The 19,999-nt window shown below is 36.5% G+C and overlaps 1 protein-coding gene across 4 annotated transcripts; it reads left to right on the top strand.

The window, feature by feature from the left end:
* The first annotated feature begins 1,357 nt into the window (after positions 1-1,357).
* LOC135161410 (zinc finger protein 236-like) lies at positions 1,358-19,878 on the top strand. Of its 4 annotated transcripts, none has more exons than XM_064118949.1 (14): positions 1,358-1,515; positions 1,595-1,856; positions 2,281-2,648; positions 3,265-3,396; positions 3,488-3,652; positions 13,092-13,223; positions 13,392-13,535; positions 13,798-14,116; positions 14,335-15,130; positions 15,869-16,257; positions 16,417-16,508; positions 16,721-16,963; positions 17,034-17,796; positions 18,153-19,878. In XM_064118949.1, the coding sequence occupies exons 2-14, from the start codon at positions 1,748-1,750 to the stop codon at positions 19,556-19,558; spliced, it is 5,058 nt and encodes a 1,685-aa protein (XP_063975019.1). In that variant the 5' UTR covers positions 1,358-1,515; positions 1,595-1,747; the 3' UTR covers positions 19,559-19,878. The 4 variants fall into 4 exon arrangements, with proteins under 4 accessions (XP_063975019.1, XP_063975020.1, XP_063975022.1 ...); XM_064118950.1 differs by having other exon boundaries at positions 1,362-1,515; positions 1,733-1,856; XM_064118952.1 differs by lacking the exons at positions 1,358-1,515; positions 1,595-1,856; positions 2,281-2,648; positions 3,265-3,396; positions 3,488-3,652 and adding exons at positions 6,899-7,097; positions 11,946-12,413.
* The last annotated feature ends 121 nt before the right edge of the window (positions 19,879-19,999 follow it).

Here is a 19,999-nt window from a genome sequence, read left to right as displayed (position 1 = left end):
TATTATTTCAATAATAGAACTTCAAATAATAGGAATAATACTGAAATAGAATGAATAATATTACTTCATAATTCCGTAATAATTCAATTTCATTATCACGATTCCATTATTACAAATTAAAAGTAGAGGGGGAGGTGCAGGATAGAACTTTAATAGCAGCATAATTTTTTGTTATATCAAGTTCATTTCCCCACAGCTTCCAAGGACACCAGTCTCACTAAACTGCAGTCCCTAACGACGAAGCAGAGCTCCGTCCTCAAGAGGAAGAGCCTGAAGGACATGATACCAAAGAGTTTTCACCACTTCTTTCCATCAATGAAGCAGACCTCCACGCAGCAATCCTCGAGCATCAACGAGATCTCCAATATCCCTATGGCGGGCACCTCCCAGCAATACGACCCCAACGTCATATCATCACTTCCAAAATTCCTGAGGCCAGTAGGAGAGAACACGTTCTTCCCTCCTGAGTACAGCCACCTGAGACACATGGCCAAGAATATTTACGACGAGGAGGAAAACGAGGCGGGCCGTGGTGGCTCTCGTCAGTATTATTTCATGTCCAAGACTGTTAAGAAGACACCTGAGAGCAGCACCAATGAGTCGTCGGAGGGACGAGAAAGAATCAAATCCCCCTCCCTCGTTGAGTACAAGGGGGTGGTCTCAAGTCTGGAGAAAGAATTGAGCATTGATGGTGTGCTTCCTGGAGTCTCTGGAATGGAGACGGCAATGCAGGATCTCTTGGACCCTAGTTCCCTCATTCTTTTGTCCAGTGAGAGCGAGGAGGAAGGGGAGGTCCTTTCCCAGTGCTCGATGAGTTCCCTCGAGGCAACAAAATCTGTTAGGGAGAAAGAGGCTGCTATCTTCAGGGAAATCGCGGACAGAGAGTTCGATGAAGGGAAATACTTTGAAAATTTTTAAGATTCTCTTAAATTAAATGGAGAAAAGATGTTTTTTTTCGGATACTAAATTATTTAAATATTGTTGATACAATTGATACACCTGATATACATCAATTGTTATGAATATAATTATTTTGGAGATTTGGGGATTGTGTTTCTAAAAATAATGCCATCACGGGTATTAATTGTTGTCATTAGTTTAATTTGAGTTCGTGTTAACAAAAGGATTTTTCTTTCTCGTTAATTTTTCATCAGTTGAACTGATGAAAACAATGGAATATTTGATGGGATTAATTAGAAGAAAATGAGCTGTTAATTATTTATATAATAAATGAGTATTTCTTCTAGATTTTGTTATTTCTAAATTTGAATATCAAACTTAGCGCAAGCGCAAAACGATTGCTCCACCATGGAAAATGGCCACCGCTGTCGTTCATTGTAAATGCGCCTTCGAGTCATCCAGCTACCTGACGATTTGGCATAATTTATCATAATTGTTTTCTCCAGGTGTATCAATTACTTCGAATCCTCCCGACAGGTCTAGATCACCCGAAGTTCTTCAACAATGAGTGAATTGTGGATTTGTTCTCAAGAAAAATTAAAAGATATTGACGAGGTGAGTGGCGCCTGTCATTACCACATGCCAAATCAATCTGTAATAGTCCAAATTCTGAAAACAATTAAATTATCATCAGGTTATCAACGTGACAAACGATAAATAAATTCTCTGAAGAACCATTTTGATGATCGAGAAACACCGGATGATTTCATCGTCGTTGGCTGCGGGAGTTGAAAGTTGTTCATGATGCTGAAAAAATATTGTCTGTCATCAGGGTAAATAAACAAAGATGTTGACGAGGAAGCCGCCACCTGCTGAAGCAGGGTCTCAAGGTGTTGATGCTGTAACCTTAGGATTTGTTATTTCTGAGGATGGAAGAACGCTTTTAGCAGTGACAGGTTAGTTTCCAGTGAAGAACCCTGGACTTTATGAATTTTTACTCTCTTTGAGACAAAAATTGCAGCACTGAGCCTCAATGGAGTACGTTCATCAATCAAGACATTTGACATTTGATATATTTATTGACATCTTGACTGAAGAGTTGGTCATCCTCACATTTTAATTTCAATTTTCAGTCTTAAATGTCTTGTTGTGAAACTCAAAATTGAATTTTTTCGTTTGAAATTAAATAGCTACATCCAAAAGTTCTTTCATAATCATTTAATTCAACTAAATAAACAAACTAAATTAATAAAATGGATTGAATGAGTACAAAAAGGAAGTAAAAATGACGAATATTCGCGACAATTTCGCCATTTTGGTGTATTAATCAATACTATCAGCAGCATTGCATCAATTAATTTATGACAAAATGTTCTGCAGGTGCTGAAGAGGGTACCTGGGAGGTGCTGCCCACCCCAGTATCACTTGTCTTGCAGAATGGAACAGTTCTCTCGCCATCGTCATTGAAGGTTAATAATGGAAATGCAGGAAATTCTCAGTTGTTCCAAATTAACCTTGAGGGTATTGTCGGTGGATCCAATACTCAATCGACTGCCTCACAATCGCAGAATCGTGGGAATGCACTTGTGGAGGGAAGTGATAGAACCGATTCGCGAAGTCAGGACAACCAAATTATTGAGATAATTTCCAATGAATCTAGTAATTCAGGGAAAAGTGTTGCTGATGTACCTGAAAAACCGAGGAAAGGACCTGGTAGACCCAAGAAAAATCCTGATGCCTCAGCTGCTGTGAGTACAACAATCACAACATTATGATCGACTAATTCAGTAGAGAATCGGTAAAACGATCTAAGTCGAACGAACCAAAATTTACAGAAGAACTGAGAAAGTGATTGTGGTTGACATGTTCTAAATTTATTCAAAGGCAATGATTTTATTCCACAATCAGTTTCACCTTCTACCAACGATTAGTTATTTCATTTTATCGGCTGAGCCCGAAAATGTTTACCCAATCGAAGGGTCGAGTCGACGTAGTTCTCCTGCTCTTCAATTTCAATGGAGTTCTGTCGACGTAAATCACCTGTTAATGAAAAACGAATGAAGATTGATCAAATAATTTTTAATCAATCAGGTGGTAGAGATTTTCTACAAGAAAATTTCAATCATTTATTCATGAATAATAATTCCCAATGAAGTTACGAAGTAATTAAATTATATTTAAAAACCCCATAAGAAATGGAGTTCAGTGAATATTTTGTTTTCTTCATTTATTTTACGAAACTAAAAAAATAGTCTTTTTATTTATTTAAAGAGAAGGAATGTGTTTATAACATTACAAAAACTGACTACACATAGTTTAAACAAATTGTTATCAATTGCAAAAATGATTTTTCTTATGTTACAGGCAAGTGAGCTCACATGTGAAATTTGCGGTCAAGAATTCAAGAAGCAAATGCTGTACAAAAAACACATGGAGCATCACGCTGAAGAGAAACCCCACCGTTGCCCCAAGTGCCCTGCTTCCTTTAACATACCGGTGAGACTTATTTATATCTGAATTTCTATTGAAAATATTTAGAGGCAATGCGACACAGTCTGATAACTCGCTTCAACGAATTACTCTGCAGTCAAATTTTACGCTTCACATGGCGATGCATAACACGGGGGAACCAAAATGTCCAGAGTGTGGAAGAAAATTCGCCAGAATGGCTAGTCTTAAGGCTCATATCGTCGTCCACGAGAAGGAGGAGAATTTGTTCTGCACAGAGTGTGAAGATACTTTTTCTACAAAGGTTTGAACATTTTTTTTTCAACTATTCCTCTTCCTTTGTCCTTTTTACTGATTTTAGTTGTTGATATTTTCCTATAAATCTAGGGAATTCGAAGCTCGAAAAGAAATAGAAAACTTTTTATTTCCATTCTCCCCAAAAATTCTCGAATACATTTTGTTCCAATCAAACTGTCTTGAAATTTTTTTTAAAATTAACAAAAAATGTAGTTCTTCAAAGTTCTTCAGTTTTGATTTATTTTTTCTTCAAATATAATATACGAGTCACCTTGATGAAATCACCATACCCTTTAACCCCGATAATCCATAAATAATCCCATAACCAAGAAGTACTCAAAGCCGTTGATTCATAAAGTCGACATACACTAAAATTCCTCGGTTCACTGGTAAAATAAGACATTCCATTACTCTGGGCGATTGCACTTTAAGTGGAAACTCTTCCGGTGCTCCACAGCATACCCACTTCTTATCGTTGAACGTGGTGTGGTATACGCTTCATGTATTATTTCTCATTTTATAACGACCCACAGATTACAATTCTCTTATTTTCGACACAAATTATATTGCTGTCCAAGAGGACTAGTGCGACAGTTTGGGCAAGGGTTACCCTCCTTGACCCCGTTACTCCTCTTATCAATTGTTGTTACTCACTTATTCACGATTAGGCGATGTAATAATACTTCTGGGATGTTCTTATTTAATTTAATTCAGTAAACAAATTATACATGAAATCATTTTTATGACTAAAATTCCACTTGTTTCCAATGCATTCCTCAAATGCAATTGAAAACCCGATTAAGTCTTAATAAATTATGAAAATAATTTATAAAAATAGACGAGCAATAAAATAACGATTTTAAATGATAGAGAATGCATTGAAAGGTTAATTTATCATCAACGTCGGGTATTTTTACATAAAAATAATGGAATTATCCACTTGTTCTTGATTCTAACATAACTTAACGATTTTTCAAGAACATAAAATTATAATAATTGGTAATTATTATTATTTTATTATTGTTGGGAATGATAAAGCCCCCACATATCCCACAAGATCTCTCCCCCCAGATTTCTGAAAATCCTTGAATCAGAAATTCATTAGAATAATCTATTGGACATTTAGTAATCAATCGTAATGATTGAATTAATTACTGATGATACCCGAGGACAATTCAAAAGTTCATTCTCCCATTGAAGGATGTGGGCCGTTAACTATTGATAGTAGGCGGTAAAATACTTGACAAGATCTGAAACATACAGTTGTTACGCAACTGAATCGTATGATCTCATAGATCTCACAGAGATTGCTGTGACAAGTGCACTTTGGCGTGTGTGAATGAGATGAGGAACATGAATCCGATGAATTTCCCTCGGTATTATTCCATTCTTCTGTTTTTGCTTTCGAATGGAAGCCTGGTATTTGACCGATTGTCTTTGATTCTCTAATTTCAGATGCAAATTGTCTAGAATTTTATGTAACGTGAAAAGAATTGTTTTTAGATTACGTCTGCGCGCTGGAACGTTTGTACTTTTGAACATTAATTTTTAGAAAATTCGACATAATTCTCTGAAATTTGAATTCATGACAGCTGTAATTAATTTTATTTGAAGCATTAATTCAAATCGATCGGGCCAGCGGTTCCTGAGATATAGCAAGTTTTTTGAATTTAGTATTTCTTTGATATCTCAAAAACTACTGAGTGAATTTCAATTTTGTTTCTTCTAAAATACTCGTCTGAGTGGGCACCGTATGGGGGAATCAGATATTGTACATCCTTGGATACAAAAATCGCGAGATATCGGCCTCTTTTCAAATATTTTCAGTCCCATTTTTTTCGAGAAAAGAAAAATAAAGACAACTACTATAAACAATCGAGACGTCGTGGGAATGCTTTTCCGGGTAAATCGACATAAATATTTATCACTCGACAGCCGAAATTACTGGAGTGTTTGAACACATGTGTTTTCCCCCACCTCGAATATTCCTTTAAAAATCTGAGAAGGAGGCTGAGTGCTGCAACAGACCGAGACCCTACTCCCCCTACTTTGAGGAATATTTCAAACGAAATACGTCGGCTTCTGAAAGAATTCATGGGATGAAAGAATGAAGAGGGAAAAATTGTGAGGTGGACTAGTGTTCTAGAATTATCCTGAGGGTGGAGTTTAGACACTATTGGAGGAATTATTCATGAAAATTTTTCTGTCTGATGTCATGGCAGTCGTAAAGATCAGAAATGGTGTTTAACATCAATTGTCTGAAAAGAAATTACCAGGCTTTTTTTCTCTTTTATTCTTCTGAATTGAATTGAAATTCAAGGCCTTGAGTTTCGAAATATTTCATGAATGTGTTTATGAAAATTGTTGGTAAATGTGAAGATTTTTTACTAAAGTGATTTGAGTCATTTGAAATTTGCAAAAATTGGAAATTTTGTAGGGAATTTCGAGGATTGCAGGACATTTTTGTTCACATTTATTATCAGAGTTACTTATGTCTCAGATATTTAGAAAATAATTTTTTTTTCTCACATTTACCCTGAACCCAATGACTTCTGAGACTAGAACAAATTTTTATTGAAAAAAAAAAATTAAAATTTCTGTCGTTTTATTTCATAACAATTACCAGATGTTCTGAAAAATCTAAATGAGGAAACTGTTCTCCGTCGGTCGTTAAAAAAATCGAAAGCCCATCAAATTTCGTGGAGCTTAACATTTCATAATTTCTCCCCCGAAATTAATAGCTCATAAAAATTCTCTCTCAGCTGTTCAAGAAATCCCAATAATCAATACAAAAGAGGAGAGAATCGTCTGCAATTCTTGCAAAATTTTGAATAAACTAAAAAACTCTATTTCCGTCTTTAAAAAAATTAATCCAATTCTCTGGTGATCCCTCCATTAATTCAATCAACTCTTCTAATGAACTACAACAGCGCGATATAATTCCCAAGAACTGTTATGTGTGTCATCGACAATCCGAAGATGCGTGGGCAATTATCCTCAAGCATATGCATATCTGTACACCCTCTCAACGAGTAATTTCTGCATTGTCGCTAAATAATCCATCGTCTCTCGTCATTCGCTAGTTCTCACTGCGTAACAGTGTAGACGTTACCAATGAGATAATAATCCCTCTCTCTCCCCCGTTACCCTGGATTTAAAAAAAAAGTATTTCAAGAAGGAGAGGAATGAGGGAGTAGGAAACCCCGGAGACTACGTTGTGGGGATGTGGATGAATGTACAGGTTTTAGTCGCCTCGTGGTAGTGGGATATGGAATACGCACACGTGCTTTTTAGAGATTGACAGCTCTCTCATATGGATAATACTAAAAACACTGTTTCCCTTTCGTTGTTAAACAATTCATGTTATTTTTATATTTCACAAAACGAAATTTTATCATTTTTTTTTCGTTGCTAATTTTATGATCAACTGTGTTCATGTTCTGGTGTGTTCAGTGAGTGAATTGATTGTGTTGATTCAAAAGCTTTTTTAAACGTTTCACTTGTTCATTTGTTGTTTATAAAAATTTAAAAATAATTCAGAGTTTGAGAGTTCTGGGTTATCAGCACTGAATTTCGGATTTGTCACTTGTTCGGTTAATATTTTCGTCTCTGTGTCCATTTTTGGGTGGTTTTGTTTATTTAAATAGTAACAATAATGGTGTTGGGGGTTTTTTATTAGCGCCAAATTTTATTGGTCATTTCCACTCCGACCATTGCGAATTGAATTTATTTCTCCGGTTGTCTGAGAATATATTCTGTATTTATAGAATGGAGATGATAGGGACATCAGAGAAATAACAATGCAGACGTCCGTTTTAATGTTTTTTTATCGTTGTTGTTTATTTCCTATGGGGATGGAGTACAGCTGAGTATCTCGTTACTGGCAATCTGCTCCTGGGTGATTATGCTACCCATCGGTGGTTTATGGTGCGGTTAGCACGTGGGATGATGCGAACATATCGAATTTCTTTAGGGGTCAATCGAAATTCATCTGATGTACTCGGTAAATTAATTCCGGATATTCGCGAATAATGGTGGGGATGAGATATTGCTTTGGTGAGGGAATAATTGGTCAGATAATCGTGAATATCAATTAATTTTTATTTTTATCCGTGAAGACGGGAATAAGGAATTGGAAGGAAAAAGAGTTTACAATGTTTTTGCATTTGGATCTATTAAAAAAAATCAAGCGTTTTATAAAGGATTTTGAAAATTTGAGGAAGTGACGAGCCATTTTTGTTGGGATTTGTTTCGGTTGATACCAATATATTCACTCGGTCTTGAGATTAATTTCGCAATTTTTAAAATGAATAAAAAATCAAACTGCGAAAACAAAACAAACGATCGCTCAATGAATTCTAATAAATGAAAATACGAAAACGATTAAAAAAACATTAAATAAATTCTTTAAAAATCATTGTGATCTAGGAAAGATCTCCTTTTCCCATTTGAATTTTTTTTTAACGTAGGCTGTCTGGACGAAGTTTATAAAACATTTTAGTTGGAATTTTTATCAGTTCATAAAAATATATTCAGGCCTTTCTCATTAGATCACTCGATCATGACATTGTTTTTACAATTTTTAAAATGAATAAAAAATCGAAATATGAAAACAAAACAAACGATCAGTAAATAAATTCTTAAAAAACATTTTCACACAAGAAAAATCTTTCATTCAATATAAATAAATGTAAATAAATCCTCTGGAAATTTAAAGGAACAATCCGAGTATTGAATTAAACATTCAAAAGCTGATGATAATCGAATTTAATCTCCGGATCCAGAGCACGTGATTACACGGGTCAAAAGCGAAAAACTGGTTTTTGTGAGCCCAAATCCCCCCCCCCCCCGCCCTTCGTGTAATGTCGATGTCTCGCTGGTCAGATATTCGCTGACGTAATGCATGAGGTCGTCTTACTCCCTCCAGGACTCGTGCACTCTGCCAAATGTCCTCATCCCTTTTTTTTTCCGTACCTCAATTCCCACCGGTCCCAACGCTCGCATTGTGCGATGTCCTCCGGACACCTCGGACCTCCATCTCCATCTGTCATGTCATTTCGTGCTCAATTTTCTTTTATTGGAAGTAAAACATATTGGATATTATGGAGCACTCGTCGGGGAATGTGAAGTACTCAAGCTGCCCTTTAACGCCGCGTTATTTCGCGACACATTTTCTTATCGTTGCGTGCATGTCAAACCACGAGTACCACTTCAATAGCTATAGGCTCATTGTTTATTTAATGGGCAATTGTTTTGCATGGGGAAGTGCGAGCAATGAAATTTTACGATTTTTTAACGCAATGATTTAACCGCTTTGAGCAGAATTATAAAAAAATTAAAGTAAATTACTTCATTAATGAATTTTCAATTGAGAAATTATTATGATTAGGTTTTTTTTGTAAACTTGAAGATGATAATTTTCGTTTGATTTTCATTTTATCAAAATTTATTGCCTTTCACGACGAAATGTTCTTGATTTCTTGTCAATTTTTGTCTTAAACTTTGTCCACTCCTTCTCGATTTCAATAAAAAATCCGGTTTCATTTTTCTTTCCATTAATTTCCACTAAAAAACTTTCTCATTTTTATTCTTATCTCCATTATTTTTATTTTCAATTTGAAAACATTATGCAATCAATTTCCTCCATAGAAATTATTTTTAACAATCTCCGCAAATCAAGCAAATTCTGCAAGAAGACAGCACGAATTGAATTAAATTCTGAATTTTTTATCAGCCATAAATTTTTTTTACACAACCCAGCACGTCTCCCCCCCCCCTCCCTTAAAAAAACTACCTCCAGGATTTTTTTTACTCCCATTTTCCAGCGGTGATTCGCACTCTCGGCGAAAGTCCATCGCACAGGCGAAAAAAAAATATAAATAAAGGAAGAGATGCGAATGATCGTCTCCTTTTAAAGGCATCCTGAGTGCATAACCCGAGGTACCACCAATATTGCCACAAGGTTGACGTAATGCATGAGGGAAAGACTCGTTGAAAAATGATCGCTTGTACCGAGTTGTAAGCGCGCAATAATCGACGCTCTGGATCGAGACTCGTTAGAGGCGGAATTCCATGAAATTACACCCGGGGTTAATGCCACCTCGAAATTTTATCAGCAACAAGAGCAAGACAACCAGAATCCTCGCAATCGAGGGGAGAATAATGATTCAATTAAGAATTCAATAATTCCTTGAAGTTAAATGATTTAAATTAACAGATTTATTTCGTAGGAAAACAATTCATTCATTTAAACTTTTATCCATTTGCACATTGATTTTACATTAATTTTTATTTGTTCATTTGTTTTCATGTATCGATTGATTCAAACGTCAAGTGAGCACTGAACAGTAATTACTCCTTGAGCACTAAGTAATTAATTAACTATTAAATCGAATAAATGAATTATTTTATGGGAATTGAACGTAATAAAAAGTGAATTGAATTTAGTAATTTGTCGTTCATACAATTTTTTCACTCGGTAAATTCATATTTAGTTCGTAAAAATAATAACATGACGTGTTAAAATGCTCGTAAAAATAAATCGAGGGGTATAATTTATAAAAAGAGTTCATTGCTCTCATAAAATCATCTGCGAATGATCGGCTTAACTAAAAAGAGCCTATCATCCTCCTATTCAGGACCGTCATTATCGTCTGGAGCCAAACTCTCGGTATCGATAACGTGGGGGTATCTCAATTCAACCCATTTCTCTCCACTTATTTTTGATAAAACCACTCAATCTCGAAGGGGAAACTAAACATCTGCGATAATAATGAAAATTAATCTTGTCAACGATTTTGAAGAAAACGAAACAAATGCGAGATAAATTTAAACTAGTGAAACTTTTGGAAAGTCGAGGGGTGAAACACGACTATAAATCACGTCTCGATGAATGGAAATAATAAACTATGTTCTTAAATTGTATACATAAAATCACACTTCATTATTCTGAGAATATTGAGACCATTTTTATGGAAAATTGTAGTGAAAGAATTTCATTTCATCGTTGAAGACTAATTTTTATTGTTTTTCTGCTGTGAAATATTTTTCTAACGGTTTTTCTTTGGTTTCTAGGGGCAAATTCATTTCCCTGTGCTATGAAATATATATGTGTGTGTACTGGTTGGAAAGATCATCGAAAAAGCTTCAAAATAAGACCTCATGCCCCCAATGCTGGTCATTCTTTATTGATTTATGAGAGTTGTAAGCGAAAAATTCATTTCAAGTTTTCACCGGAAGCAGTTACTCTGATATTTTTTTCGTAGTTGTACGTTAACTCTACGGAGATGTCCATTGGCTATTTTAAAGAGTGTTAATAGTTCTTCGAAATTGTGTATGATAAACCCAATTTCAGGAAATTTTCGTCGAGTTATTTCCGGTTATTTTCATTTTCACGTCACGTGAAACTTAAAAAATTCTTCATTTTTTCTCTTAGAAATGAGAATTTCAACGTTTTTACACTCATTCTAGTGAACATGCTTATTTTAGGTGGAAATATATTAAATTATGCCTATTTTGCCTTGTGAATTATCCAATTATCACCGTTTTTCATTCCTTTATGCCATTTTTCAATCAGAAAATGAAGTTTCGTGATTTTATTGAACAATTCATTATCATATGCTAATCTGAAGATCTTATGAGTCAATACAAAGTCTTATATAACAATAAAAAATATATAAAATACATAACAAGTATAAAGTCTTATATAGCCACAAATTGGGAATCACATAGTTAAAAAATTTAAAAATACGAGAAATTTCCACTGATCTCCACCAAAATTTCCTGACAAATTTGATAGTATTTTTGTTCATAAATTCATTTCCTGCGCAAGAGCCTCCGGAATATCCACATGAAACCCAAAAGAATGAAGATTTCTATCTTGTTGCCCTTTTCCCGTCGCACAGTATTTTTTTTATCTGTTGTACTTGGTATCTCCGACACAATGAGAGGACTTGACACAGCAATTGATCTGCGTTAATAATTCCAGATGCACTGAATGCAAGTGCAGTCGAACAGACAATTGCTGCGTGTAAAGCCAAACTTGAGGGATTTAAAAAAAATAAAAATATTCTTCACGCAGATATGAATCGGATGTCACATCCGGAAGTCGAGCAGCTGATAACCCTGTGCTCCACTCGAAATTACCCCCAGAGTCTGGAAAGATCTCTGACAGAGAACATTAAATTTTCAGTCTTCTCTCAAATTTTCAAATAAAAAAGTCTGATTTATCAAGTAAAAAAATCCTTTAAGAGGAAAAATGTGTGAAAAGTTGTGATTAACTTTTCAATGAAATTTTCCAGTGAAAAATTCGTTTTTCAAGTAAAAAAAAAAACAATCTTTCAACAGCAAAAATGAGTGAAAAGTGATTAATGAGGGACATGATGATGAATTCGTGTTGTTGAGTCTGAATTGTCTTCGAACATCGGTAGAAAAATATAAATTGAGAAAGATGGTGAACATAAATATACAAAGTGATAGAGCCAACAGGAATGTCCTTCTCACGAAGGACCGAACAAGCAATTCCTGATGTAAATAACAAAGTACAATGAACTGCCATTAAACTGAGATTAAAATAATTCCAATAAAAGTGTTCGTTTGTGTTCAACGTTAACCAGAAGTGTTCAAAGAAAAAGCGTTTATATGATTTTATTAAAAGACTTCCGTCCTGTACGATGACGCTCGCCGTCGACTGTGTTAATTTTGCGCTTTTACTCATATGCTCACGTGTTTTTCATTTTGCCTTAGGGCTCAGTGCTCAATATTACAAGGTATTGTGGCTAATAATAGAAATAAATTCGAGAATGAATGCGGGGAATGAGTTCATTTTCAAAATATCTTTGGAACTATTGGGTCTTGAGAAAAATGTTTAGAAGGAAAATTCCGTGCATTATGATGAAAATGCTATTGAATTTTTGGGGAATTTTTATTGATTATTTTATTAGTTTCTAGACTTGCGATTGGAATTATTTGATAGAAAAAAATTAGTTCCTCGACATCCGTTTACCCGTTGTTGGGAATTGTTTAAATAAAAAAACGCAGAAAATAATTTAGGAAACAGGAATTGAGGAGTTTTGTTCATTTTTTTCTATAATATATTTTCCATTGAATTAAAAAATTTTTATTCAGTGATTTTTTATTTGTTTAATGAAATTTTTGAGAAGAAAAATATCTAGACATTTTCACTCAACCAGATATTTCTCTTCCTATTTATCTGATAACAATATGAATCACCAATTTGTTATCTAAAATATAGTAATTATACTTTATATAATTAAATATAAAAATTTCCGATTCTTTTTATTTTAATTGGATAAAAAAATGAATTTCATTGAAAAATTTAATTGGATTCATTTCTTAAGATTTTTTAAAATAAAACAATACGCATTCAATGTTAAAAGTACACTAAAAGTCTCATGCGATTCCCCAATTCTCCATTCATGTTCCAGGCACAACTCGATGCCCATTTGAAGCTTCACAATGAGAAATGGTCATCGGAGGACGTCAGAAAGTGCAAACTCTGCAACAAGCAATTCACTCAACCCGCTCTTTATCGTCTCCACATCCGAGAGCACTACAGGGTGAGCACTCTTCAACATACCATCCACCCTTCCACCCACCCCATCTCGTCTATCAACTCCTCACATTCACATGTATAACAATGAATGAAATCGGGGAGTAACTCTCCGAGATATTATTCCGTTTCACAAAATGCTGCATAGTTATCTCAAATTTTCTGTCTCGTGTAGCTGCAGACGAAGATTATGAAGCAAACTAAGCGCGGTACTACTCAGAAGACGATTTACAAGTGTAAAATATGTATGAAAGTTTTTCAAAAGCCATCACAATTGATGAGACACATTCGAGTTCACACTGGAGAAAAACCATACAAGGTAAATAATTATTTGATTTATTTATTTAATTACACGGCTGTCTATTCATTTATTCATTCATTCATTTATTTTTACCTTTATTTACATTTTCACCACAAAAAAAGTTAAAAAGATTGAATATTTTCCACATTTTTAATAATAAACTCAACAATGAGGAAGTAAATTAAAATTATAAATTAACTAATTCAATGAATTCTAAATGAATGATTTTTCAATCTCCCCTTTACATAATTTATTATAAAATCAACGATATTGTCAACAGTGCACCGTCTGCAGTCGAGCCTTCTCGCAGAAGAGCTCCCTCCAAATTCACATGTGGCGTCACGTGGGTGTACGTCCATATACCTGTCCCCACTGCAATGCTAAATTTTCACAAAAGGGAAATCTCAATGCTCACATCCTTCGGGTTCACAATGCTCCCGAGGGTGAACCAACGTACGCGTGCTCGCAGTGTAGCTGTGTTTTTAAAAAATTGGGCTCCCGTAATGGGCATATGAAGAAGACGCACTCAACTCCTGCAGATGATCCCCCGACTTGTGATAGCTCCACCGAAACACCTACATCCAGTATTAAATTTCCAGGTAATTTATTTTATTAAATTATTTACACGATTTATTTAATATTATCCCCCATTTCTGTTTATTTTTTAATGCAAAATTGTAGCTTTCCTAATCTACAACAATCATCTAATAATAATGATGATAGCTTAATAACTTGACAATCATTTGCAATAATAATAATGTTATTTTTATGTATTGGCAGTACTTATTAATATTTAAATTTGGAAAAAAATCCCCAGACTCGACCGTGGACCAGTCATCGAAGAACGACATTCTCCAGCAGGCCCTGACTAACAGTGGCCTCACCTCGAAGGAGAAGCCCTCCGATCCCCTGAAGAGGCCAGAATCCCAAACATCCTACGTTACCCTAGTGGACCGCACCCCCGATGGTTCTCTCCGTAAATACGTCACGATAAAGCAAAGACGAATAGGGGCAATAAGATGGTACGCGTGCTCCTTCTGTCACAAAGAATTTAAAAAGCCCTCAGATCTGATTCGTCACTTGAGAGTGCACACCCAGGAGAAGCCCTTCAAGTGCTCCCACTGTCACAGATCCTTTGCTCTCAAGTCCACGATGAAGACCCACGAACGTACCCACTTTGGTACGAAAAAATACTCGTGTGGAATCTGTGGAAAAATGTTCTCCTGTCACAGTAGCTTGACAGCCCACACGAGGACCCACACGAAGCCCCACAAGTGCGATATCTGTGACATGTCATTCAGCACGAGTACAGTTTTGAAGAGACATTTGAAGGGCCACTCGAAGCAGAAGAACAAGTTGTGTCCGGAGGCTGAGAGACTTGTTCCTCAAATTGTTCTTGAAGAGCCATTGGTGATCTCCGATGCTGGGAATAAAATCAGTGTTGCACAGGTGCAGAGCAAGCAGAGGCATGTTTACGGTGGTGAGGAGGAGGGTAATAGGCCCCACAAGTGTTGGGTCTGTCCTGCTGCATTTAGGAAAATCAGTCATCTCAAGCAGCATTACAGGAGGCACACGGGGGAGAGACCTTATAAATGTTCTAAATGCGACAGGAGGTTTGTTATTACTTATTTTTTAAACGTGAAAATTCCCAGAGGTGTCAGGACAAAATATCTGCGATGAAATATTTGTGATTAAAACAACGATCAAAATACCGAAAACAAAAATTTATAATTTCAAAATGTTTACGACAAAATATTGACCAACCAGAAGTATTAGCAATTACCTGGACAAATGAACGATTAAGAAATGATAAATATAAATATTATGAAATATCAAATTAAAGAAAAAAAGTGAAATTTCAAATTTATCGTTGTCTGTGTGATTTTGTTATTTCTGAACAGTCGTTGATTTTAATTTTTATGTTTATCTGTTCAGTTGATATATGGATTATATGTAATTATATGGATATGGATTATATGCAATTTTTGTTCCTTGAACGATTTATCTGCTATTTTTGGAAGATATTTTTTTTATTGATTTGTATTTTCGATATTTTGTTGTTTTTTTGTCATTTTAGTAGCAGAGTAGTCAAACGAGATAACTGACTTTTAATTATTAATCCGTTCTCGATGAATATCTTGAAATCTATGCGAAATAGCAAAATTTTCATTGTAACCGTTTTTGTGAGGCAAATTGTGAGCTGCAACAAATGTTATAACAAAAATTCCGCTATCCCTCTAATATTCGAAGATACTGTTAAAAGACATATAAATCCCCGTATCTTGTTTTACCCCTTTGCTGCCAATTTCAATGGATGAATACATAAATCGAATAACTAAATATTATTGCAGATTCACTTCTAACAGTGTTTTGAAAGCTCATCTTCACACCCATGAGGCAGCAAAGCCCTTCAGCTGTAACGTCTGCGACGCTTCGTTCTCGACTCAGAGCAGCCAGAAGAGGCACCTAGTGACTCACAGCAATAAGAGGCCCTTCATGTGCCCCTACTGTCACAAAACTTTCAAGACATCCGTCAACTGCAGAAAGCACATGAAGATTCATAAGAATGAGCTGGCACAGCAGCAGTTGGAGAAGCAGAAGAATAGACAGGAGGAGGTCATCAAGGGAGAGTTAAATCTTAGTGAGGATCTCGTTGGATTCCAGGGAAATATGAATTCTGATTTTGAACAGGCCTTCGCCGGAGGGCTGGAAGCCATCGGGGAGAAGGGAGAGGCTGCCGGTAATTTCAAATTGGTTTCATTTCCTTCATAAGTTTCATTATTTTATTATAAAAATGGTGATTGAAAAAATTAGTTAAAAATTGTCTGCTTAACTCATTATTTTGTTTCTCCATCAAGTCATCATTTCATAATTAATTCATGGATGATATCTTCTGCAGGAAATTTGCCACCACTCTCTCAAACTCTTCACGCCGATGAAACTGGCACGATTACCCTCCCAAATTACACCGGAGAACAAACACTAACAGCAGTAAGTATATTTCCTCTGCGATTCCCTAAATTTACGATTTATTGGCAGTCTAAACACATGCACTCGTACTAAATACTTTCCAAAGACCCGAAATCATTCCTAAAAATCTCCGAACTCTCCTGGATATCCTGTAATCCCCCCCCCCCCTAAAGCCCTTGAACCCAAAAATCCATCACCAAAACGAGTCAGTGAATAAGTTTCATAAATTTCAGGAGAGCATTCGTGAGCTGGAGGAGACTCTGAATCAGCAGCTATTCAGCATTGGTTTGAATGATCTCCACCTGTCGGTTCTACCCCGTCAGGGAAACGAATCCACCGATCCTGCCCAGGCCCCAGTACTGAACATAATTTACGACAGCCAAAAGGTCCTGGAGGCACCTCCACCAGCCATAAACTCAAGTATATTTGAATCACCTCATTTCGACACATTTGACATGAGTCAAATAACACTCCAGGCAAGTCATAAACCCCGATAGTCCCAGAAATAACTGCAATTCTCATTAAATTCAACCTCTGTTTGTTCAGTCGGATGCGGAAATTGACATGGGTATAAGTTCAGCAAATTCCACGAGTATGGCGAGCATTCTTCCCAGATCAGCACAAGAGGAGCAGAGAATGATTCCAGTGTCCTGTGGAACCATCGACAATCAGGTTAAGAGTCATGGACAGTTGGTGGTAGTGTCATCTATACCACAGGGATCAGAGGTCATTCGACCAGTTCCATCGTGTCCCAAGTATCCAAAAATCATTGCAAAAGCTGACACCACTGATACCAGTGGTCTCTTGAATCTGGACAATGAATCAACTGTTGATAAATCGTGTGCTCTTTCCGGGCCCTTTCAAGCTGATTCTGTCGGTCAACGTGTGGAGAGTCATCTTTCATCTCTCTTCACTACTCCAGAGGTGCCGAAACCTCAGGAATCGTTGCTCCAGTGTCATATCTGCTTGAAAAAGGGATTCACTGCTGCTGCATTGAAGACTCATCTGAGGAGCCATCGGGGATCCAGGGAATTTCAGTGTCCTGAGTGCTCACTAAAATTTTGTACGAACGGGGGATTGACTCGACATATTAAAATTCATAATAAACAGGAGGTGGCTTACAACTGTCCCAGGTGCGGGGAGACATTCTCCAGTGAGGGGCAATTGAAATTACATGTCAAGTGTCATGAAACTATTTCGTGGGATCCAATCACTTCTATTGAACCTGATAGTTCACAAAAGGATCCCATTGGGGTTGATCCGGATTTGTTGACGCTGAAAGGGAGGAGTGATGCTACTGATTCGTCAGGTTTGTTGTGCAATCGTTTAATTATCTTTTTTAGGGTTTTATTGAGTTAAAAAATGTTCTAGAATGGAAGTTGTCACGGGAAGATATGGTAGATTTTATTTTTTGAAAAACTTCTGAATTTAGACTTTCCAATTACTATTTCCAAATATTTGAAAAATTTGTCAGTCTTATTTCTCGATTCGTTGAAAATTTAATTTAATTTAGTATTTGTTTGCCATCATCGACTTTTTCCTATCTTCACTACTCTATAGACTATTTTCCAACTGATGTAGGTTCACCAAATTGGTCCCAAAATTTCTAATATAATTTTTTCCCTCCTCTCAATCTTCTCAAAATAATTTTCCATTGAATTTCAGTATCTGAAAGAGTTCTGATGGACTCCGTGGCCGAGTGCAACACAATCAGGCCCCTGACGACCGTAGCCGACAAAGAAAAAAAGGAATACATGAACAAATGTGAATACTGCCCCAAGACGTTTCGTAAGCCCAGTGACTTAGTCCGCCACATAAGAACCCATACTGGTGAGCGTCCTTATCAATGCACTCACTGTGACAAGAGTTTCGCAGTCAAATGCACCCTGGACTGTCACATGAAGGTCCACGAGGGCAGCAAATCTTTCTGCTGTCATGTCTGCAACAGTCTCTTCGCGACAAAAGGAAGTTTGAAGGTCCACATGAGATTGCATACTGGATCGAAGCCCTTCAAGTGTCCAATATGCGACCAGAGGTTCAGGACGTCGGGACACAGGAAGGTTCACATGGTGACACACACTAAAAGCACAGGAGATAACGGCGGCAAACGACGAGGAAGACAGAAGAAAAATCCGAAGGTTGAGGTACCTGAAGAGCCTGAAGAGACCAGCGTTAAAGTCAGTACTGGAGCCCAGTTGGAGCCAGACTATCCCAACCTTGACACCATCACCATTGACACAAGTGGCATTGGAGATCAACTGACATTCAACGCTGATGGAACGATTGTCAATAATAATTCAGTTCTGTCTGTCAACGAGTCCAATCAACTTGTCGCCAATCTTCAATTTTTACTGAGCAGTGGTCTCGTCACCATCCAGACAGATGAGTCTGCACTGCTACATCTGAACGATGGTAACATCAGTCAGGATAATTTAATCAATCAGGATGCCAACTTGATCCCTCAGGAAACGAATTTACTCAGTCAAAATGGAAATTTAATTAGTGAAAGTCTAGAAGTGAATGACAATCTTATGCTATCGACGCAACTGGAGATTCCTGGAGCCCAAGAGAATCAGCTACAGCTGGACAACTGTATGACTCTCGTGGAGATGCCGCAGGAGACAATGGAAGTCTCGAATCAACGACTCCAGCCACCAGTGCAGAAGAGCAAAGGGAAGGCATCCACGAAGAAGGAGTGTGACATCTGTGGAAAGACTTTTATGAAGCCCTGTCAGGTGGAGAGACACAAGAGGATTCACACTGGGGAGAGGCCCTTCAAGTGTCAACTGTGTGAGAAATCGTTTGCACAGAAGGTAACCCTGCAGATGCATCAGAAGCATCACACTGGTGACAGACCCTATTCCTGTCCTCACTGCGATTATTCTTTCACGCAAAAGGGAAATCTGCAGACTCATCTCCGGAGGGTTCATCAGCTGGACACCATCGAGGGAAAGAAACTGAGGAGAGGACAGCAGTTGAGTGCTAAAGTCACTCAGGATGTTGATAATCAGATCAATGTTAACAGGCTACTGAGTCTGGATGACATCTCTCTGGTTGAATTTCTGAAATGAAGTTTGAAAATCAAATCGTTTGATTTTTTTTTTTGTGAAAATGTCAAAGCTGTATATAATTTTTCTGTATTCAGGAAAATACTGGAAATATTTTTGTGGCTAGTTAATGATAGGAGAAAGTGCCAATAGTAGATATAGCCAATTAATTTAATGGAATTTGTGATAATGTTTTTATACTGCATAATGTGCTCGCTTTTTGTAATCGGTGAAATACTTTGTGTTCATATTTTCAATTTTTTTGTAAAAATTCTCATCGTCTTGTACAAATAAATAATCGATTCTTCAATTATAAATTGTGAGAATTGGTATTTACTAATCAACGTTATTTATTACTAATTAATTACGACCCTGGTCGGTTGACCTATACTGCTGTCCGCAAAATTATCCGAATTTAGCTCTTGTTCAATACTCAATTGATCATTTAACAATCAATAAAAACCT

This window comes from Diachasmimorpha longicaudata, chromosome 4, assembly GCF_034640455.1.
Source record: "Diachasmimorpha longicaudata isolate KC_UGA_2023 chromosome 4, iyDiaLong2, whole genome shotgun sequence".
Lineage (NCBI taxonomy): Eukaryota > Metazoa > Arthropoda > Insecta > Hymenoptera > Braconidae > Diachasmimorpha > Diachasmimorpha longicaudata.
This window is presented reverse-complemented; position numbering and strand designations above follow the sequence as displayed.